The following is a 21,881-nucleotide window of genomic DNA, read 5'->3' as shown; positions in this document are numbered from 1 at the left end:
CTTCCTTCCTCTCCTTCCTTCCTTCCTTCCTTCCTCCCTTCCTTCCTTCCTTCCTTTCCTTCCTTCCTTCCTTCCTTCCTCTCCTTCCTTCCTTCCTTCCTTCCTCCCTTCCTTCCTTCCTTCCTTTCCTTCCTTCCTTCCTTCCTTCCTTCCTTCCTTCCTTCCTTCCTTCCTTCCTTCCTTCCTCTCCTTCCTTCCTTTCTTCCTTCCTTCCTTCCTTCCTCCCTTCCTCTCCTTCCTTCCTTCCTTCCTTCCTCCCTTCCTCTCCTTCCTTCCTTCCTTCCTCTCCTTCCTTCCTTCCTCCCTTCCTCTCTTTCCTTCCTCTCCTCCCTCCCTTCCTCCCTTCCTCCCTCCCTCCCTCCCTTCCTTCCTTCCTTCCTTCCTTCCTTCCTTCCTTCCTTCCTTCCTTCCTTCCTCTCCTTCCTTCCTTCCTTTCTCTCCTTCCTTCCTTCCTCCGTTCCTCTCCCTTCCTTCCTTCCTTCCTCTCCTTCCTTCCTTCCTTCCTTCCTTTCCTTCCTTCCTTCCTTCCTCTCCTTCCTTCCTTCCTTCCTTCCTTCCTTCCTTCCTTCCTTCCTCCCTTCCTCTCCTTCCTTCCTTCCTTCCTCCCTTCCTCCTTCCTCCCTCCCTTCCTTCCTTCCTTCCTCTCCTTCCTTCCTCTCCTTCCTTCCTTCCTTCCTCTCCTTCCTTCCTCTCCTTCCTTCCTCTCCTTCCTTCCTTCCTTCCTTCCTCCCTTCCTTCCTCTCCTTCCTTCCTTCCTTCCTTCCTCTCCTTCCTTCCTCTCCTTCCTTCCTTCCTTCCTCTCCTTCCTCTCCTTCCTTCCTCTCCTTCCTTCCTTCCTCCCTTCCTTCCTCTCCTTCCTTCCTTCCTTCCTTCCTTCCTTCCTTCCTTCCTTCCTTCCTTCCTTCCTTCCTTCCTTCCTTCCTTCCTTCCTTCCTTCCTTCCTTCCTTCCTTCCTTCCTTCCTTCCTTCCTTCCTTCCTTCCTTCCTTCCTTCCTTCCTCCCTTCCTCCCTTCCTCCCTCCCTTCCTCCCTTCCTTCTTTTTCTTCTTTGTCTCACTTTGCTCTCTGTCTCTCTCCCCCTCTCTCTAATCTTATAAGTGGAGGGAAATCCTGGTGAAGAAACTTCCTCAACCAACCCTGGAATGCATCTTATAATTTCCCAGTATAAAACATTGTGACTTGACCAGAATTACAGTCAGTCTGGGTCAAAAGGTGAGGCTGGAAGCGGGGTCTGGCTGGCTCCGGGGCAGCTCTCTCAGCTGGGCTCTTTCCCCTGACTCGGCTTTCTGAGCACCAGCCCAGGCTCTTCCTGCCGGCTACATCCTATCAGCATCTATCCAGTGCCGGCTATTGCCACACACCAGGCAGGGTTTTGGACTCGGGAGAGTCAGAGAAAAATAAAACTTCATCCTAAAGAAACTTAAATCCTGCTGTGAGAGAAACCACATGTACACATAGAAGTCATCAGTAAATATACACAAAGTAAACGGGCAGCTGGTGCCACATTTCTGGGCAGAGCGCCGTGTCTGGGGTCATTTTCCGAGTTCAAATCGGATCTTAGACACTGACTAGTAGACAAGTCACTGATCCCTTTTGGCCTCAGTTTCCTCATCTGTAGAATGGACTGGAGCGGGAAGTGGCAAACCCCTCTGGTGTCTCTGCCAAGAAGCCTCCAGGTGGGAGGAGAAGAGCTGGTCTGAACCCCTGAACAGTAACCACCTGCAGAGTGAACGTGAGCTAGCCTGGGGGCGGTGTGGGGGACACGGCTGAGGGAAGCTTTGGCTTGGGGAGAGGCTGGGTTTGCAGGGACAAAGGTGGGGAGCAGCCCGGGCCGAGGCCTGGAAACGGGAGGCGAGAGGTCCCGGTGTGAGAGAGGGCGGCGCGGCCCCAGAACGGCTGCAGGCCGGGGCGGCCTTCGTGCGGGACGGCCTTCGTGCGGGACGGCCTTCGTGCGGGACGGCCTTCGTGCGGGACTTCGGGCAGAGGTCTGGAGGCAAGAAGGATGGGGAGGCCATCAAGCTCTCCTTCACAGAGGAGGCGCCCAAGGCCCAGAGAGAGTTCCCCGGCGATGGATGAGAACTCATTCACACCGGGACACGAGCAGAAAGGGAACCGGGCCAGGTTCTCCCCCCTCAGACACACCCGAGTGACACCTCCCGGCCGGAGGGCCTTCCTTGATGGTCTAAGACTTGGATGGATTAAAAACTGGTTGAAAGGTCAGACTCAATGGTACAATGTCAACATGGGAGGAGGTCTCCAGTGGAGTATCACAGGGATCTGTGTTTGGCTCTGTGCTATTTAATGTTTTTATCAGTGACTTGGATAAAGATATAGGAGGAGTGCCTTTTGTATCTGAAGAAGACACAAAGCCAGAAGAGATAGTTAAGGATGACAGAGAGAGGATCCAAAAGGATCTTGACCAGGTAGAATATTGGATACAATATAATGAGATGAAATTCAATAGGGATAAATGTAAAGTATTTTACTTGGGTACAAAGGATGGAGGTATCATGGTCTGAGTTCAAATTCAGCCTCAGGTATTTACCAGCAGAGGCAGCTAGGTGGTGCAGTGGATAGAGCATCAGCAGTCCGGAGGACCTGAGTTCAAATTCAGCCTCAGATATTTACCAGCAGGGATAACTAGATGATGCAATGGATAAAGCACCGACCCTGAGTTCAAATCTGGCTCAGACACTTAAGGCTTCCTAGCTGTGTGACCCTGGGCAAGTCACTTAACCCCTAGTGCCCAAATAAACAAACAAAACCCCAGATATTTACTAGCCGTGTGGCCCTGGCAGTTAACCTATGTCTGCCCCAATTCCCTCATGTAAAATGGGAATGAGAATAGAACACCTCAGAACAGAACATGGTAGGAGCGAATGCGATCGTATTTGTAAACTGCTTAGGACAGTGCCTGGCACGCAGTAGGTGCTTAATAAATACTTGTTCTCTTCCTGCCATTAACCTCTAAGTGAAACTGACCGTTTCCTTCCATTACGACTCTAGGCAAAAGCTGTGACTTTGCACCTGGGACTTTGTCTCCCATAGAAATCACAGATATTTTTATCTCATGTTATAGTTGTTGCACATATCTTGAAATATCATTTCACTACTTTGAAATTATTAGTTATTAGTCTGCGAGACTGCGTGATTGCAGTCTTCCTGTCTACAGACTACATTTCAATATAATTGGTTTCCCTTGTAATTCTATATATTTTATTTTATGCATTAAAGATATAATTCCAAGAAGGAACACGTAGATTTCACCAGATTGCCGAAGGTATCCAGCACACAAAGAATGCTAAGAATTCCTGGTCCAGTCTAACCTCACATTTCAGAAAGGATTTTTCCCCCCGAGGCAATCCGAGGTAAATGACTTGCCCAGGGTCACACAGCCAGGAAGTGCTAAGTGTCTGGGATCAGATTTGAACTCGGGTCCTCCTGACTCCAGGCTGGTGCTCTCTCCACTGCGCCCCCTAGCTGCCCCTAAAGTCACATTTCACAGACAAGGAAACCAAGGTCAAGCAATTTGTAGCAGCAAATTTGTGGTAGTGTGACTTTGGACAAGTCACAATCTGAGTCCTTTTCTCAAATGCCAAATGAGGGGATTAGATGAAGTGATTTTCTCTTTCAGGGCAGTTATTTAGTGGCACAGAGGATGGAACGTCAGGCCTGGAATCAGGATAGAAATTGAGTTCAATTCTGGCTGACCCTGAGCAAGTCACTTAGCCCGGCCTGCCTCCGTTTCCTCAGCTGTAAAATGAACTGGAGAGGAAAATGTCGAACTACTCCAGTACCTCTGCCAAGAAAACCCCCAAGGGGGTCAGGAAGAGTGGGTCACGAATGAACAAGGAATAATCTCTCCCATTCCCAACAGTTCCGCACCCATGAAAGTATTGAAGGTCACACTGCTAAGAAGTGAGAGATCTGGGGCTTGAAATTGCCCAGTGAAGTGCTCTCAGCTGGGCCATCCTAGTCATCCCACAGGGCGCTTCTCTCTGCTACTTAGCTGCGGTGCCGGCCAATTTGTCTCAGGGCCCTGGTGCAAGTCCTGACTGCTAAGTACCAGTCTTCCTAAAACAGGATTAAGTAAGAAGTTACATCAACAGTGGTAAGGATGGAGGCGGAAAGGGGACCCTTCAATGTATTCCAAAGATAAAATTAGAATTATCCACTTTTGGACCATCTGGGGTTTTAGAATTATCTGTGACCCCTTCGCTTCTTGACATAGATAGCAGAGCTGTATGCACTTCCTATTCTTTAAAATCTCTCTCTTACTACTGCTGGGTCACTCATGAATCATTTATTGGAGGGGCCGGGTTGTCCTGGAACTGGGTTCCGATGTATTTTTCTTGTTACCGCCTTACCCTCCAAACCTATCTGCCTCCCCTCACCCAGTATCCCCAATACCTTTTCCTGAGGTATGCTATGGAAATTTTAAAAATCTAACATTCACACAGCACCTCACAAAGGATTTTTCACAATGGTACGTAGTGCCAAGTATTACTGTTTCCATTTTTGCAGGTGAGGAAACGAGCCCAGGAAAGTTAAGTGGCTTGGGCAGAGCCAGGACTGAAAGCTCTTTGCACAGAACATCCTCAGTGAGTGCAGCATGGCACAGCTCATGGGGGGGGTGCTGAGGGACAGACCTACAGAGGAGCCCAAGAAATGGCGCCGGCCTTCCAGGGGGTTCTGAACTGGCAGAGGAAAGCCGGGGGCCTAGAATGAGTGCCAGGTCCAGAGTCCAAACACCCAGGCCTTTCTGCCTGGAAAATGAGGAATCCATACTCTGACTTCTAGACTCTTATGGCCCTGAGTCAGGAAACTGGGCACACCTTGTTGAAAAATAAAGATCGTCTGGAGTAAGAAATAAGAGAAATAGCATTCACGAGATTAGAAGCAGCGACACTGAGCAAAAAACGGTCTGAATTGGTGGAGTAGCATGGTTTTCCTGTGATGCTTGTCCCCATTGAATAGGTAGGAAAATTGAGGCACAAGCAAAGGAAGGCAAAGGGAGAAAAGAAGGAGAGCAATAGGACCTGTGAGTCCATTGATATGAGCAAATCATGGAGGAAGAAAAGCCCTCTCCCAAGGCAGGCTTTTCTCCGGAACTTATAGGGCGAGTTGCCTGGGTCACTGATCTTGTAGGTCCCCCCTTTGAGCAGCTTTCTACAGGAATGGTTAAGAGAGCAAATTTCTACTGCAAAGGAGCCCCGGGCTGGGCTCCCTCTGCATTCCAACCTTCTCCTGCTTCCCACCAGGCCAGTCTCCTCACTCTCCCCTGCTTCCCACCAGGCCCTCTCTCTTCCCCACCTTTGTTCAAGCAGCTCCCTCCCTTCCGCACCTTCCCCAGCCCTCCAGCCTTCCCCTCCTTGTCCCTGTTTCCCTGAGACCAGCTGGGAGAGAAGGGGAGCTGGGAAGGTGCTCTAAAAAGTGGTAGTGCCCACTGGCCCGAAAGGATTTGGGGTGGGGATGAGGGCACCCGGGGCAGGACCCTGCAGCGACAAAGCAGGGCCCAGAAGGAGGAGGGATGCCGGGGCTCGAGGGGAAACAGCTGGCAGAGTTCTGAACTTAGCATCCTGAGGTGATTGACAGCTCCCTGCCTGGGAGCTTGGCTGAGCAGAAAGGCTTCCTGGTTTTTCCCCAGGATCTCCCCACTTGGGGTCAGTCGGTGATCTCCCCTTGCACATCCCACCAGCCTCCTTCCCGCAGGCCTCTGCATGGCCCACTCCCAGGCCCCGCGTTGCTGCTCCTGCATGCCGGGAGGGAACCCGGGGGGAGAGAGAGAGGCCGTAGATTTCTGTGGGGATTCTGGTAAGCATTAAGGCATGAAGGCAGGCGGGCCAGAGGGGGCAGGGGTCAGGGGAAATATTTTCCCAAAGCACATTACAATAGAATATGAAAAGGGGGAGCGAGCGAAGAGAAGGCTGTGGCGCTCTAATAGGGAAGGATGATAAATGGGGCTAGGGCTGGGAGGTGGGAAGAGAGACAGGGAGGAAGGGGGCAGGAGAAAGTCCTGGCTTTCTCCAGGGGCCCCCCCAGCAGAGGGGAGGGGGACAAGTTGGGGCTCCTGCTTAATATGGGTGGCCTGCCTCGTTCGGAGAGAACCCACAGTTGCAACTCATTAGAAGAGCAGATTAAGGACTTTGTAAATTACCACTAAAGGCTGCTTTGGGCAGATTAAAATGTTTTTTAAAAGTAGTGGTGATGGGAGGGGGCGATTAAGGGGGGGAGCAAAAACCCCCGCCACAAATCCCTCTCCTCCCAGGCACAGGGAAGTGTGCTGTGCATTTCTCGTGAACAGCAGCCGGGAGCGAGGTGGGTAATTAGCCCGGGAGAGCTCAGAAGAGGATCAGCTCCTACATGCTGGCAGCTGTCGCCATCCGAGAAGTAGGCTGGCTTCGGTTTGTTCTCCTCCCTCCTCCTCCTCCTCCTCTCTCTCCTCCTCCTCCTCCTCCTCTTCCTCCTTTCTCCTTCTCCTCCTCCCCCTTCCACCCCCTCCTCCCCAATCCCTGGATCACCTGGACCCAAGAGAGAGTGGAGGCTGTAGTTTGAGACTGGCTTGGCCATTCCCCTGGGGGGAGGGAGGGGAGAGGATGTGGCTCTGAGCCAGGGCATCCTTAGGGAGAAGTCCCCTTGCTTGACCCAAGGGCTGGGGTCAGTCACACCTGGAGATATTCCTGCCCCGACCCGGACCAAGCCCTCGGACATTTCCCTACTCTGGGGAGCGGCGCTGTATTAGAAATCTCTGCCCCTTCGCTCCCCCTCATTTCTGGGTTTCTGAGCTTAATAGCCCATCTCTGCTGGGGAGAGAGGTGGCAAGCGGCAAGAGGTGACAGGGAGCACCGGAGAGAGATTGTCCACAGCTCATCAGAAACTGCCTCACGCCGCAGCTCCCCTTCCTGGAGCTTAGACCCCATTTCTTTTAAGGTGACTTGAGCTGGTAGCTCTGGCTTAAGTTTTTGCAAATATTTGGGCTGGGATTTTCTTTTTTTTCTCCTCTCTCCAAAAAGACGGGGCTCGAGCTCTCCACAGCTGCCCTTTTTTTTCTAATGTTCTTTCTGAGGATTTTTGGTGGGTGGTTTGTTTGCTGGCCTTGCCTTTGTTTGGGGCTTATTTGTTTTGTTTTGTTTTGTTTTTTAACCTGAGTTTCTCTGGTTTTGACCACCTAGGGCAGCAGAGAAAGCTGGGGGTGGAGGGAAGGAAGGAGGGAGGGAGGAAAAGGAGGGGGGGGGAAAGAGAGAGAGAGAGAGGGAGAGAGAGAGGGAGAGAGAGAGAGAGAGAGAGAGAGAGAGAGAGAGAGAGAGAGAGAGAGAGAGAGAGAGAGAGAGAGAGAGAGAGAGAGAGAGAGAGAGAGAGAGAGAGATGGAGCGAGGGAGAGGGTGACGGAGAGGGAGTGACAGAGGGAGGCTGACATGCCACAGGGTTGCATTAGAGCCAGCCAGGAAGAAGGGCAGGGAGAAGAAAGCTCAAATCCCTTTGCAAGATTCAGGTGGTTTCCTCTTCTGCATCTCTGTGCATCTAGATCCATTTTAAACATTTTTACACTGAGTCCTCCTAGAAGATGGTAAATGACAGATGGAAAGCCATGGGTGGAGCCCCTCAACTTGAAGACGGACAGCAGGAGAAATCCCAGGTAAAGGGAAAGAATGAAAAAAGGATCAGGGTGAAGGAGGGCGGGCGTGCGGAAGGTAGAATCCATCACCATCCAGAGGCATGATATTAAGGAGATAAACAGAAGTCCTCTGGCCAAGATCTCTCTTGTTTCCCCTCCCCTCCCACCATCCAGGCAGCAGCTGGAGAGTGAGAGACCGTGGAGTGCATGGTTGGCTTTTGACAGGCACGCGAGCGAGGGGGGCTAGGTCCGGGGCATCGCGGCTGCGGAGTTGAGATGCAGTCCCAGGTTCCTTCCCAGACTGCCAGACTTCTTGCCCCTGAGAGGGTCCTTTCATGGTCCCCCTGTCACCTCTTGAGGGGATCTGGGAGGATAGTGGTGGCTGTCGGCAAATTGGCTCTGAATTATTGAGTTTCTTTATTTTCCGAGTGTGGCACCTTGGGTCTGTAGCGGGCTGGCTGAGGGGGAGGCAGCGGCAAACAGGTAAATAAGCCCTGCTCAGCCACCTCGGAGTAACTGGAGCACGTTGTAAATGCTTAAAGAACCTTTTAAATAGGATTTTGCATGTTGACTCCATGCTGCAGTGAGTTCTGTCTGGTTATTTGCAATCTTTGCTGCCTTTGTCCCATCTACTGAAATGATTCAGGGGCTTGCTTAGACTTACTTATGAAGGGGGGGACGGCTTGGAAGAAAGAAGGGTGGGATAGAGGGCAGTGCCCGCCCCATTGTGGATGGAGTTGTGCGGGGGGCCGGCACGCGGAAATGGGGGGCTGCCATGCTTGGGGGGCGAGCTACCGCGGGCCCCGGGCCATGTCCCCGATTGTGCCTGGACGGGAGCCGGCAGTGGGGTGCAGCTGGCAAAGCCAGGACATGACCCGTCCTGCCGCCCAGCCGCCCCGCCATCCCAGAGGCTGCACTCGTTGGGGACCAGGGTCACAGCGCACGGGGCTGGCGCCGCTGACGGGGCTGGGGCTAGAAGGGAGAATGAATGAGGTGAGAAAGATGGAGACCAGCTTTGGTCCAGGAAGAGCCCGGTTGCTGAGGCTGGTGATCCCACCCGTGTCTAAGGTCAGGGAGCAAAGGCTGGAGGACTTGGAAGTCCGACCACAGCCTGTAAGGCTCCCCTCCTAACCCCCCCACCTGGGCCCAAGGATGAGAAATAACTGTAGTCAAGAACCCTTCCGTTGGAGAGCCATCTCCAGGGCTAGAACCTTGTCTATGGCGAAACAGCATGGCACCCCAGGAGGGTCGAGGTTGAGGCAGAGGGCTTGGGTTCCAATCCTTATCCTGTCACTACCTGCATGATCTCGGGCAACTCATTCGGTCCTTTGGGGCCTCAGTTTCCTCATCTGTGAAATGAGACTTTTGGACCAATGCCTTGTAAAGTTCCTTCAGACTCGATTTATGATCCATTTTTATGATCTCTTTCTCTGTCCTTGAATTGGGCTCATCATGGGGCCGGGGCAGCCAGAAGGGCATGTTCTCTTCCCCTTCACGGCTGCCATCCCAGAGCTCTCGGTCAGAGGATTAGGAGCCTCTCAGAGAGGGATCATTAGCAGCTGCCTCGGGGCCAGTCCCATTCTCCCCTAATCAAGTACTGTCCATGCCCAAGGTAAGCCTGGTGCTACCTCAAATGGGCTTCTGCACAAGGTGCCCGGTTTGACAAAGAAAAGAAAAACAGCCAAGATGTTAACATTTTAAAAATCTTACAGACATATGCACATGGGGAAAGCGAGAGGGAAGGGAAGCAGAGGGAGGGGAGACACAGCCCCACACACAGGAAGATGGGGGTTGCAGCTCATTGCTACAGGCTGTTGGTTTGGGCTCCTTCTGGGGTTTTAAGTTACAATGTTCGAAGGGCTGCCGCATGTATCTTCTCCATTTCATTCTCATCAAAGCCCTGGGAGAGAAGTGAGCAAAGATCCTTGATCCCATTTTACAGATAGGGAAACTGAGGCACAGAAAATTAAGTGATCGACCTAAGGTCATAGAGCTTATTTACATTAGAACTAGGACTAAAACCTAGGGGTTTTGTTTTTTTTTTCTTTCTTTCTCTTTATTTATTTATTTTTTGTTGGGTTAAGTGACTTGCCCAGGGTCACACAGCTAGGAAGTATTAAGCGTCTGAGGCCACATTTGAACTCAGGTCCTCCTGACTTCAGGGTCGGCACTCTATCCACTGCATCGTCTAGCTGCCCCCAAATGCAGGTTTTCTGACTCAGATTTGTCTTCTGTACATGGTCACACCCCCATCCAAAGGAGGCGTGGAGGAGAAGCTAATGGTCAGCAGTCCTTGCTGTGAACTCTAATTATTCTCCCTATATTTTTCTTTTATGTCTTTGGGCCAGAGCAGAGGAATCACAGAATCCTGGAGCTAGAAAGGAACTTAGAGATCATCAAGTCCAGCCCCCATCCCAGAGAAGTCCTGATAAGTGGTCATCTAGTTTTGACTTGGATACTTCCAATAACAGTTGCCATATTTAGAGAGCTATTAAGACTTATTCTTTGCACACTCAATCAAATCAGGCAATGGCCCTGGGGGGGAGGGGAGGGGAATGTTACTATTATCCCTATTTTACAGATGCGGAAACTGAGACTCAGAGAGGTAAGGATTAGAGCCCAGACTAGATCTTTATCAGCCGAGTCACCCATCCCATTAGACAGCTTTCACTGTGAGTAAATGCCTTCCTGTAACTTTCTTGGGTTGGTCCTAGCTTGTCTCCATCGGAACTACATAGAGAAAGCTAATGAGGTCCATCTTCTGACCTTTAGGCAGAGCCACCATAAAACCATCCCAGACTGATGAGGATCTCCTTCTGACAACTCATACCTTCCCTGGGGGGATTTATTCCAGGGGTCAGGAACATTGTAAAGACACAAAATACATAAAGAAGAACATCAAGGGTCCTTTTTATGGTCTTTCTTTCTGAGTTGGGTGACTTTGGTGGTTGTGCTGTTTGAAATTCGGCTCCCCAGACCCTCGAGGGGGTTGGGGCCTCCTACAGCTGTTCCCTGGGGGTGCAGGCTCCAGCTGCTCACAAAAGCAGAAGCCCAGCTGTCTTCCCCCTGGCAAATGAGCACATCTAGGCTTTGTGCTCTCTCTGGGGGCCTGGGCTTCGGCCACCATCCCCAGCTTCCTCGTCTTCTCCAACAGACAGTGCACAGGAGTCCAAAGATGCCGGAGAAAGAGGACTGAACCAGGAGTCTCCAGGATGCATGTCAGAGTCCTGACTCTGCCATTCACCAGCTATTTGTTCTCATCCAAGCCACTTTCCCCCTCTAGGTTCTGTTTCTACATCTGTCTACATATTGTCTTCCCTTGGCATCTCACTAGCTGACTCTGAAATTCAAGGAAGGAAGGAAGGAAGGAAGGAAGGAAGGAAGGAAGGAAGGAAGGAAGGAAGGAGGGAGGGAGGGAAGGAAGGAAGGAAGGAAGGAAGGAAGGAAGGAAGGAAGGAAGGAAGGAAGGAAGGAAGGAAGGAAGGAAGGAAGGAAGGAAGGAAGGAAGGAAGGAAGGAAGGAAGGAAGGGAAAGAGGAAGAGAAGGAAAGATGGAAGGACGGAGGGAGAAAAAGAGGGGAGGAAAAAGGGAAGAAGGGAGGAAGGAAGGCAAGGTGGAAGGAAAGGATGGACAAAAGGAGAAAGGAGGGAGGGAGGAAGGGAAGGAGAGAAAGAGGGAGGCAGGGAAAGAGGAAGGATAGATTAAGTACTTACTAGGTGCCAGGTCCTGGACTAAACTCTTTACAGATATATTATTTGATCCTCACAACTCTGGGAGTTATGGGAGCTATTAGTAGCTCCATTTTACAATGGAAGAAACCGAGGTAAACTGAGCTTAAATGACTTGTTCAGGGACCTATAGCTAATAAGTGTTGGAGGTTGAATTTGAACTCAGGTTTTCCTGATTCTTAGAACAGTAAGGTAGCACAGTGGCTAGAACACCAGGCTTTGAACAAGGAAGACCTGAGTTCAAATCCAGCTATACCCACTACTATGTGACCCTGGACAAGTCATGTCCCTTGTTTGCCTCAGTTTCTTCAAGTAACATGACACAACAACTTCCTGACTCCAGGCTCAGGACTCTATCCACTGTATGACTAAGCTGCCTAGGAGAGAAGGAGAAGGCTTGTGCCCGTGTGTCCAGACTTAGATGAATGTGTTTGGAATGGAAAACATCAGGGAAATTTTTTTAACTGACATGAACTATCTGTCCAAATTCCCACCAATGGTCATAAGACTAGGAAAATCCAAAGTACCCCCTTATCAGAAATCGGTTGGGGATTTCTCATCTCTAAACAATTCAGGGCAAAACTTCTTCAAACCTTCCCAGGTAACTTATTCCTTTGTTTGTTCCCCCAATGGCCAAGAAGTTCTTGCTGGAACCAATTTTTGCATTTGATCCATCTTATTTTTATTTATGCCACTTTTCTCTTCCACCTCTGGACCCGAAGGGGCTCCTTTCTTTTAGTCCATTCCGTATGCAGATCAATGAAAAGAATTGGAGAAGGGAAGATTTAGGAGGGACAGGATTACAGTCTTAAGGTATTTGAAAGACTGTTACATAGAGAGCCCAAATGAAAGCAAGCAATCAATCAATATTTATGAAGTGTGTCAGGCACTCAGTTAAGCACTGAGGATAATGGGTGGGAAAGGATGGATATGGGTGGGGGGAGGCAAGACTAATTCCTGCCCTTAAGGAGCTTTCATCCAAATGGGGAAGACAACATGTATAGAAATATATATGAAGTAAATACAAGGTGACCAACTGCTGAAGGGGCTGGGAAAGGCCTTCTGGAGGAAGTGATAGATGGGAAGATTGTTGTTTGTTCTTTGTTCTCAAAGGGGACATGACATCAGGAAGGTGATGCCATGGCATGCAAGTGAATGGGGTTTACGTGAGGGACTGGACCAGGTCACCGCCTTAGTTTCCCTTCTGGAGCCATCTGGGTCCTGTGACCAGATATGGAGATGTCCCTCTATGGGAAGACCAGAAAGATAGGACTAGGTCTGATCACAAAGGGCTTTAAATGACCCAGAGGATTTTGGGAGCTACAAGAGTTTACTGGGTACTGGGGGCTTAGACTTGTACTTCAGGAAAATCACTTTGGCATCAAAGTAGCTGACAGATTGAAGTGGGGAGAGAGTTGAGGCAGGGAGACCAATTAGAGGCTACTGCATTTACCCGGCTTTATAGGGAGCAAGGTTGCTAGGCTGTTGCTTACATAAGTGGAGATGCATGTATAAGAGATGCTGTGAAGACATAAATGACATGACTTAACAAATTATTGAATTTGGGAAGAATTTTGGGGAGAATATTTGGGAAGAATTGAAGATGATACCAAGGTTGCAAACCTGGGTGACTGAGAGGATAGAGGGACCCTCACCAGGAATAAGGGATAGGTTTGGAGGGTCGGGGTGGAAGATAATGAGTTCTGTTTTGGGCCGGGTAAGTTTGGTGATTTGTGACACCTGTCTTAGGACTCTGGAGAAAGACTAAAACTGGATAAATACATCTGGAAGTAATTTGCTTGAGATGATATTTGGCTGATAATGGGAGTAGAGGTCACCAAGTGAAAGAAAAGAGAAGATAGCCCAAGAGAGAACCTAGATCATATCCATAGTTGGTGAGTATGATATAGATGAAGATCCAGTAAAAGGAGACTGGATAAGGCAGCTGGGAGAAAACCAGGAGAAAAATGTTACAAAAAACCTGAAGAGAAGAAAATTCCTAGTGGAAGAAGGCAGTCAAAGCATCAAATACTGCCTAGAGTTAGAGAAGGATGAGGATTGAGAAGAAGAGAGAGGCAGGGAGGAGGTAAGGAAGAGAAAAGAGGGAGACAGGAGAGGGAGAGAGGGAATGTCATTAAATTTGGCAATTAAAAGACTACTGATATCTTTGGAGAAGGCAGTTTCAGTTGAATGATGAAGTTGGAAGCTGATTGCATAGGATTAAGAAGAGAATGAGAAGAGAGGTAGTGGAGATATTAGATATAGATTTTTTTCCCCAAAGAGTTTAGATAAGAAGGGGAAGAGAGATATAGGACAGTAGCTAGCAGGGACAGTAGTTTCCTAGCTACCTAGGAAGATATTTTAATTTTAGAATGGCAGATAATTGGACCTCTTTATAGGTTAAAAGGAAGTAAGTAGTAGGTAGGGAGAGTTTGAAAATTAGAGGGGAAAAAAGAGAGGTTGAGGTTCTCCTCGAGAAGATGGGAAGGGATAGGATTAATGACACATATAGAAAGTTTGACTTTAGAAAGGAGAAAGGCCCCATCAAAGGAAGAGATAATGGGAGAGCTATTAGGGGGATGTCATATAAAGAGAGAGGAGAAGGAGCTCGCAGATTAATGTCCTTACTTATTTTTCAGTGAAGTATTAGGGAATGTAGGTATGTCCTCAGCTGTAAGGGTGGGAGGAGAGGGTACTATAGTATCACTGAGGGACAAAAAGAGGATAAAGTTTAGAACAGCTGCTGTAGTTAGTGAAATAGATAATCAATTAGGGAGGAGTAGAAAAATTGTCATGCTGTAGTGAGGACCCAGATGTGATTCTGTAACATAAATGTGCAGGGGGCCACATCGGCATGGTTGCTCAACAGCAGCTCCCCAATACTGACCTTGAGGATGAGGATGGGAGGAGACCTTGAACCTTCTAATCATCTGCCTTCTTCATCAGGAATCTAATAATTTGTTAACCTGGACATCTTCAATTGTTGTTTGCCTCTTCCTTAGTCATCTTTTTAACCCTATCCAATGATATTCAACAAGAGGTGGGAGGTGGCAGTAATCCAGGAAGGAAGTTTGTTCATTATAGAGCAAGAGTCTCAGGAAGGAGTAGGTACATGTGGAGTGGAACCTTCAAACGATAAGGTTGAGGGGAATGGGAATGGTAGACTGGGAAACAGGGGTTAAAAATGGGAAGTTGAAGCTTCAGTATCACTGGGACATGATGAGGGGGCAGGAATATGCAAACAGCTGGTGAAGGATTCCGGGTGAATGTTACTGGATTGTTGGAACCCTGCTGAACAAGGCACATAACTGGGAGGTCCAAGGTCTCTCCCTAGGAAGAAACACAGGGCAGGAAGCCTTGTCATGAGATAGGGGCAATTCTGGAAGATTCTGAGAGACAAATTTAGTTTAAAGGTAGGGAGAAATTAGAGCTGTTTAGAAGTGAAGATGGCCCACTTCCCCATTTCTAAAAAGCTTCAAATAGAGACCGGCTGATGACCATTCATTGGGAGTCTTGCTGTGAGGATTCCTGATTAAATATAAGTTAGACTTGATGGCCTCTGAGCTTCTAATGCTGCCATCCTTAAATTTTAGGATTCTAGGAACTCTGGTTTAGCCAAAATGGGTGATTAACAGTTTTGTAGGCAGGAAGTCTAGTAGTTATTCTCTCTCTCTCTCTCTCTCTCTCTCTCTCTCTCTCTCTCTCTCTCTCTCTCTCTCTGTCTGTCTCTGTCTCTGTCTCTGTCTCTGTCTCTCTCTCTCTCTCTCTCTCTCTCTCTCTCTTTCTCTCTCTCTGTCTCTCTCTCTGTCTCTCTGTCTCTCTCTCTGTCTCTCTGTCTCTCTCTCTGTCTCTCTGTCTCTCTCTCTGTCTCTCTGTCTCTCTCTCTGTCTCTGTCTCTCTCTCTCTCTCTCTCTCTCTGTCTCTCTCTCTCTCCTTCTGTCTCTCTCTCTGTCTCTGTCTCTCTCTCTGTCTCTCTTTCTCTCTCTCTGTCTCTCTGTCTCTCTCTCTGTCTCTCTCTCTGTCTCTCTCTCTGTCTCTCTGTCTCTCTCTCTGTCTCTCTCTCTCTCTCTCTCTCTCTCTGTGTCTCTCTGTGTGTCTCTCTGTGTGTCTCTCTCTCTCTCTCTCTCTCTCTCTCTCTCTCTCTCTCTCTCTCTCTCTCTCTCTCTCTCTCTCTCTTCGTCCCTCCCCCCCCCCCTCTCGTATTTATTCCTGGGCTATTGTAAAGCTCTCAAATATTCCAGCTTTAACACCAGTGGGCATTGACTTCATTAACTTCCTATTTGCATTTCCCTGCCACGAAATATTAGCGCTAGGAGGGTCCTAGAATGTTAGAATATAGAGCAAAGTGTTAAAGGTGCAAGTGACCTTAGACATCATCAGCATAGGCACATGGTTAAATATTTAGCAAATGCTTTCTTTCTCCTCCTCTCTCTCCTCTCTGTTTATCTCTGTCTCTCTCAGTTTTTCTGTTTCTCTGTCTCTCTCTGTCTCTCCCTCCTTTCTCCCCCCTTCTCTGTCTCCCTTTGTCTCTCTGTGTCTGCTTCTGTCTCTCTCTCCTCTCAGTCTCTCTCCCTCCATCCCATTTTCCCCTCTCTCTGTCAGCTTATCATTGTCTCTTTTGTCTCTTCTCTGCCTCTCTTTGTCTCCCATCTCTCTGTGTTATTCTCTCCTCTTTCCTTTCTTCTTTTGGTTTTGTCATTTTTTCTTTTCTCTGTCTCTGTCTCAACATTCTCATTTTGCAGATGGAGAAACCAAGGCCTGAAGAAATAAAGTGATTTGCTTAAGCCTGCATATTAACTTGTAGGTGGCAAATCCAAGATGACAATCTAAGTCTTCTGACCTCAGCAGAGACAGCTAGGTAGTACAAAAGAGTGCTGAGCCTGGAGTCCGGAAAACCTCAGTTCAAATTCAGTCTTAGATATTTACTGGCTGTGTGATCCTGGGCAAATCACAGACTTGGAATACCTTGGTTTCCTCAGTTGTAAAGTGGAGACAATACTAGCATCTCCTAGGACTGATGAGAAGATCAAATGAGATAATATTTATAAGGTGCGTAGCTCAGTGCCTGCACATAGTAGGTGTTAAATAAATAATTGTTTCTTTCCTTCCTTCTGACTGCTAATCCAGTGTTCTCTTCTCTACCTTGATGCTTCTAACCCATGTTACTTTATTAATAATAGCAAGTGCCCACATTATATAGAGTTTTAAAATTTATAAAACACTTTCACATATCTTGCCTCCTACTAATCAGTTTTTGTAGAAATATGAAGGAAAGTAAAGATGAATCTTAAAAAAAAAAAAAGAGCCTCTCTGGTTTGGGTCAGCCAGCTAACTTATGTAATTTATAAGGAAAGCACAATAGACTCGAGTCATGTGGTTTTCAAGGTACTCACCAGTCTCCTTCCACTGCCAATAAGCATGTTGGGCTCTAATGGCTGGAACGCTAGTGTGGGTGGCAGGGGACCTGGGCTCTGTTCTCCACTGTTACTCATTTACTGTGTGACCTTGGACCAGTTGTTTAACCGATATCTCAGCTTCTCCATCTAAAAAATGAAAGGGTTTCTGTTTTCTCCCTATTTCTCAGGGAGAAGGAAAGAATGGGAGGAACGGAGGGCCCTAGCAAGAAAAGTAGCTCTTGTAAGCCTAGCCCTCTGACTGACCCTCCCTCCACTCCCAATTTCAGGACAAGACCGTCTTTTATTTATCCTTTGTGGATAAATCCTCTCTGTTCAGTCATTTCAGTCATGTCCGATTCTTCATGACCTCATTTGGAATTTTCTTGGCAAAAATAATAGAGACCTTTGCCATTTCCTTCTCCGGCTCATTTTACAGATGAGGAAGCTGAGACAAATATGGCTAAGTGACTTGTCCAGGGTGCCACGGCTAGTGAGAATCTGAGGTTGGATTTGAACCCATGAAAATGAGTCTTCTAGAACAAGTCCTGTGTTCTATTCACTGACCCACTGACTGCTCTAGCGCAGCAAGGTGAAACTCAAAAGAAGCAGGGACACTAAATTGTGCATAACGATCCCTGCCGGCTGCATTTTAACTTAGTTTTAAAATATAAAATTATCTATAATTTACTGTATCTTTATTTCTTTTGTTAAATGTTTCCCAATTACTCTTTAATCTGGTTCTGGCCACAGTTGGAAGTGTGGTGCATCACAGGCGAGCTACAGGCCCCGTTGTTGGAACCCCCCAGGCCTAGAGAATTCAGAGCTTCCCTTGGTATCATGCACCTCTCTCCATTTGTCATTCATGAGTCATTTCTGAGGTCATGACTAAATTTCTTATGCTCCAACATGAATCTGTTTCCCTTTGTTCTATTATTAGGGGAGTTTTGACTTAATTCACCCTGTCTTTATTGAAATACAACCCATATCCCTAACATTGTGTTGGTTGCCGACGGAAGTTGAATCATAGAATGTTAGAGTTGGAAGAGACCTTAGAATATTCATTTATTCATTCATTCAGCTCTGTTCTAAACTTTGAACATAGAATTCTAGATATTACTAAATCAAGACCCTTCATTTTTCTATAGGGGATATTGAAGTCCAGAGAAGGGAAAAGATTTAGCACAAGATCCCCCAGGTCACCCAGGAGGGTTAACATGTTAGGTTAACACAGGTTAGGTGGTCAGTTTTCTTTCTGAGCCCAAATGCGGTATTCCAAATGACTTTCTCCATTAACAGAGGCAGTGTGGTGTAGTGGATAGAACGTTGGACCTGGAGTCAAGAAGCACTGGGTTAAAATCCTGCCTCAGACACTTACTAGCTGTGTGTCTCTGGGTAAGTCACTTGATCTTTCTGAGCCTCAGTTTCTTCATCTGTAAAATGGGGATGATAATTATACCTACCTCACACACTTGTGGTGGGAATCAAATGGGTGTATGTCTGTAAAGTGCTTTGTAAATCTTTAAGTGCTATTTAGAATAGCTAAGATGATGGTGATGAGGGTGATGGTGGTGATAGTGGCGACAATGACAATAGTCGACTGGGAAGAGAAGGATGATGGGACAGGAGGAACCATTCTTTTGGTTTTTAATATTGGGGCAAGGATCAATTTTTCTTGCTTAAGGGATGATCCATAGTTTTATCCTTTGTGTGGCTGGTGTCACAGGGGACAGGATAAAACTGTCCCGGGGAAAATGGGTCCCTCATACTCTCTTCTGTTGTGATGTTGCCCAATGATACAGCTGAGAATTTGCTTGACATCAATTCATGAGCTTGGAACTGTTTGCAGCCCCAAGAGGGGCAGCTTCCAGGACAGAAAGTATGCTTGGGCCAGAATCTTAGGGGAGAAGTCTTCGGCAGCCTACCTCCCTTCCTCTGCCCCTGCTCTCTCCTCGGAGTCCATGAGAGTCCATGCCGACCCTGGCTGGTCTCGAGGACGCTTCCCACAGGCCCATCCTTGCTCTGCCTTTTGGTTCTTCCCGAGCCAAGACATATTTTCTGTCAGAAGACACAGTTGTTCTCTCCTTTGGCTCCAGCATTTTGAGGGAAAGTTAAGGCAAAGCTTAGTGTGGGCTCAAAACCCCTGTCTTCTTTCCTCTTTCCCTTCTCTGTTTGGTGACACAATTTGTTCGCTGTCACTTGAACTCCATCCCTGAACAGGGAGACAGGTTTTCTCCTCATGAGCCTTTCATTCAAGGGATGGAATCTGTCAATCAGGAGAAGAGTCAGATCCTTTGCAGGGGCCATGGGAAGGGAGCATCAGGGAAGAAAGGCGGCTGCTGGCCCCGCGCTTAGGCTGGCCTTGGGATAGATCGGCTCAGCTCCCAGACTTGGCTAAAAAAGGAACAGAGGATAGAAGCATGCCTGGATTTCACTGTTTGGGGGGTCTTGGAGAGGGGTTACCCAGCCCTTCCAGGCCTCTGTGTCCCCACGAGGTCCTGGCAGCTCTTTACTGTCCCCCAGCAAGGACTTGGGGCCTAGCCTCCGTGGATCTCTAACAGGACTGCACGCTCTCGACACCAAACTAGCCCAAGCTTGATTTTCTCCTCCTAGGATCTGGAACCATGGTCCATCTTCACTAACAATCAATAAGTAGTGACTTAGTACCTCTTGTGGGCCAAGCCCTGGGCTACGCCTGGGGAGGTTCCAGAGAAAACACAAAAGAGGCTTGTGCAAAGTCCCATTGCTGTACACACTTCCAGGCTGGTTACCCATTTTTAAGGGGATGAGGGTTAAACAAGACCTTCACCATTCCAGACTTTTTGACTCTGAGCCAAAACTCTCCCTTTCTTCCCTGCTCTCACCCTTGCGGACAGTTCTGGCTGCACCTTAAAGCATCCTTCTGAATAGTTTAAGCACCTAGGAGGCTTAGGCACCCCTGGTCTGTGCTCCCCAGCCAAGGTAGCCCAGCCTCATTCTGTCCTCCCCCTCCCCCAGCCACCTTGGCCACCAGATAAAATACAAGAACTTTGTATTAATGGGACTTCAGAAATGTTTATGGGGTACATTCAAATGTCAGAAGAAAACACCGTTCTTTCCTTCTACCAGGGTCACCAGCTGACTGAGCCGTCAATCCTCATCAGTCCAGCCAATGCCAGATTTAATTGGGCATTGTATGATGCTGATTGACAGCTCAGTCAGCCAGTAAGAAGGGGACACAGGGATACCACAGAGCTCTCCTTCTCCTCCTCTATTTCTCCTTCCCCTCTGCAGAACCAATACAAGAAGGTCCCCTAGTTGGTCGCCAAAGTCTCTGTGACTCTGGAAACATTTGAACAACAGTAGATGCTACTGAATTTCCAATTGCTGCCCAAGGTCTTCCTCGATGCCTTGGAAGCAGTCATTGATAGAAGGGGACTTTTAGCTGGGACCAGGCTGTTGCCTAATGGGGGGCACTGCCCCCAAAAGATGCAGAATAGGATAGTTCTCCTTAAACAATAGCTGCAGTCTCGTTGACAAACTCAAATCTTGGGACTCGGGCATTGTTCCTTCTTCCTGTGACACCTACAGCGAGGCTGGCCTTGTAACGGGGGTGCTCCAGGCTGTGCTGCAGAGGCCACAGAAATACTCCTTACCCTAAAACTTCTCTCCTTCGCACGTCAGCGTGGCAGAAAACTCCCCATCAGAAACCCTTTATAAAAGGATGGAATGCCAAAGCTAAAAGGGAGCCTCAGCGTTCAAATGCCTCATTTTACAGATGAGATAACTGAGTCTGATTCCAAGCAGGCAGGTAACAAAGCCAGGATTAAGGCCTTGATTTCTTGTTTCCCACCCTGGTGTTCTTTCCCCTGTACCATACTGCCTCTTAACACTTTGTTTGAAATTCCTGCTTCGCCATAAGCCCACCCCCTCGCCGACTCAGGGAGCCCAGATTTGCAAAGGGCTGCTCTGCTTAGAACGCCCCCAGCCTGTGTGCTCAGCTCAGCAAGGATTGGCAAAGGCCTCAATTAATATACTATAAGCCCAAAGCAAACTCAGGAAAGGTAGCTCTCTGGCAAAAGCCCCTCTTATTATCTTGGACAGATTTCTTTGCAACGCACGTAAAAGGCAGCCTATAAAAGTGAATGGCACTTTATCTTTAAGGTGGTCCCTGAAGACTAATTCTCCTATAAGCTGAGTAGCCTCTTTCATCTCTAGTCCCCAGCACTACCCCCTCCTGCCTGCTTAATTCCCATCATCCCACTCCTACCTATTTCTGCAGAACCCCCTTATTTGCCTCTTTCTTTATCAAGGGGCCGGGTATCAGGATTGAGGAGGCAGGGCTCTTCGGGTTACAAAGCATAAAGGGTAACAAGTCAGAGGGGGCTCGAACCTGGGCTCCCTAGGTCAGCTTGGGCCCTTGGCAGGAGCGGCTTAGAGCCGAATGGTCTGAGTGCCGAAGTAAGGGGGGCTCTGGGGGAGGTCCCACTCCAAACAGGTCGGTGCTGAGGGGAAAGGGCCAAAAGGACAGGGAGGCGGACAGGGAGGCTTTGCTGATGCAGCGCCGGACCCGGCTTTCAGACCCAAGTTGTTCTTTGTCTCTGAACAAACCCGGCTCTCCCAGCCTCGGCTCCCTGGGGGTGTTGGAGAGCATTGCTCCAGTAGGGGTCAGGGGACCCTGCCTTCCATGTAATGGGAGGAGAAAGGGAGGACCATGGACAGCACCTGCCTCCCAATGCCGGGCACCTCAGTGGGGCTGGAGGAAAGGACCGGGCAGCATCCCTCAGCAAATGATTGGCACTTTGGAAGCTGGTTAACTGTTTGGTATGTGCAGGAGGGGAGGGATGGGGGAGGGTGACTCATTCCCACAATGAGATGAGAATAAATTGCCAGAAGCAGCCCTGGCCTCTTTTCCACACCATGGAACCCAGAAGAGGCTGGAAGAGAGCACTAGATTGGTGGCAAGGCCAAGCGTGCACTGTAAAATCTGCCAACTTGGAGCTTATAGCCAGAAAATCCCCCCTGTAACCTCACTGGGGATACTCAGTTCTATACTTCTCCTCCTTGATAAATCCTGAGCTTCCTAGCACCAGGCACATTGTCTCGTGCTTCCTTCCATCCCCCCGTAGCACCGAGCACAATGCTGATCATGTAGTAATAACCGACA

The 21,881-nt window shown here is 48.6% G+C and overlaps 1 protein-coding gene across 1 annotated transcript in view; it reads left to right on the top strand.

The window, feature by feature from the left end:
* The first annotated feature begins 7,431 nt into the window (after nt 1–7,431).
* Nucleotides 7,432–21,881, top strand: part of FIBCD1 (fibrinogen C domain containing 1) — a 58,210-nt gene continuing 43,760 nt past the window's right edge. The window contains exon 1 of the mRNA XM_074293890.1: nt 7,432–7,635. Within this exon, the coding sequence (XP_074149991.1) occupies nt 7,564–7,635 (72 nt within the window). The 5' untranslated portion in view covers nt 7,432–7,563. The remainder of the gene's footprint in view (nt 7,636–21,881) is intronic.

Source organism: Sminthopsis crassicaudata, chromosome 2 (genome assembly GCF_048593235.1).
Source record: "Sminthopsis crassicaudata isolate SCR6 chromosome 2, ASM4859323v1, whole genome shotgun sequence".
Lineage (NCBI taxonomy): Eukaryota > Metazoa > Chordata > Mammalia > Dasyuromorphia > Dasyuridae > Sminthopsis > Sminthopsis crassicaudata.
The sequence above is the reverse complement of the archived record's forward strand: the minus strand, read 5'-3'. Positions and strand labels throughout refer to the sequence as shown.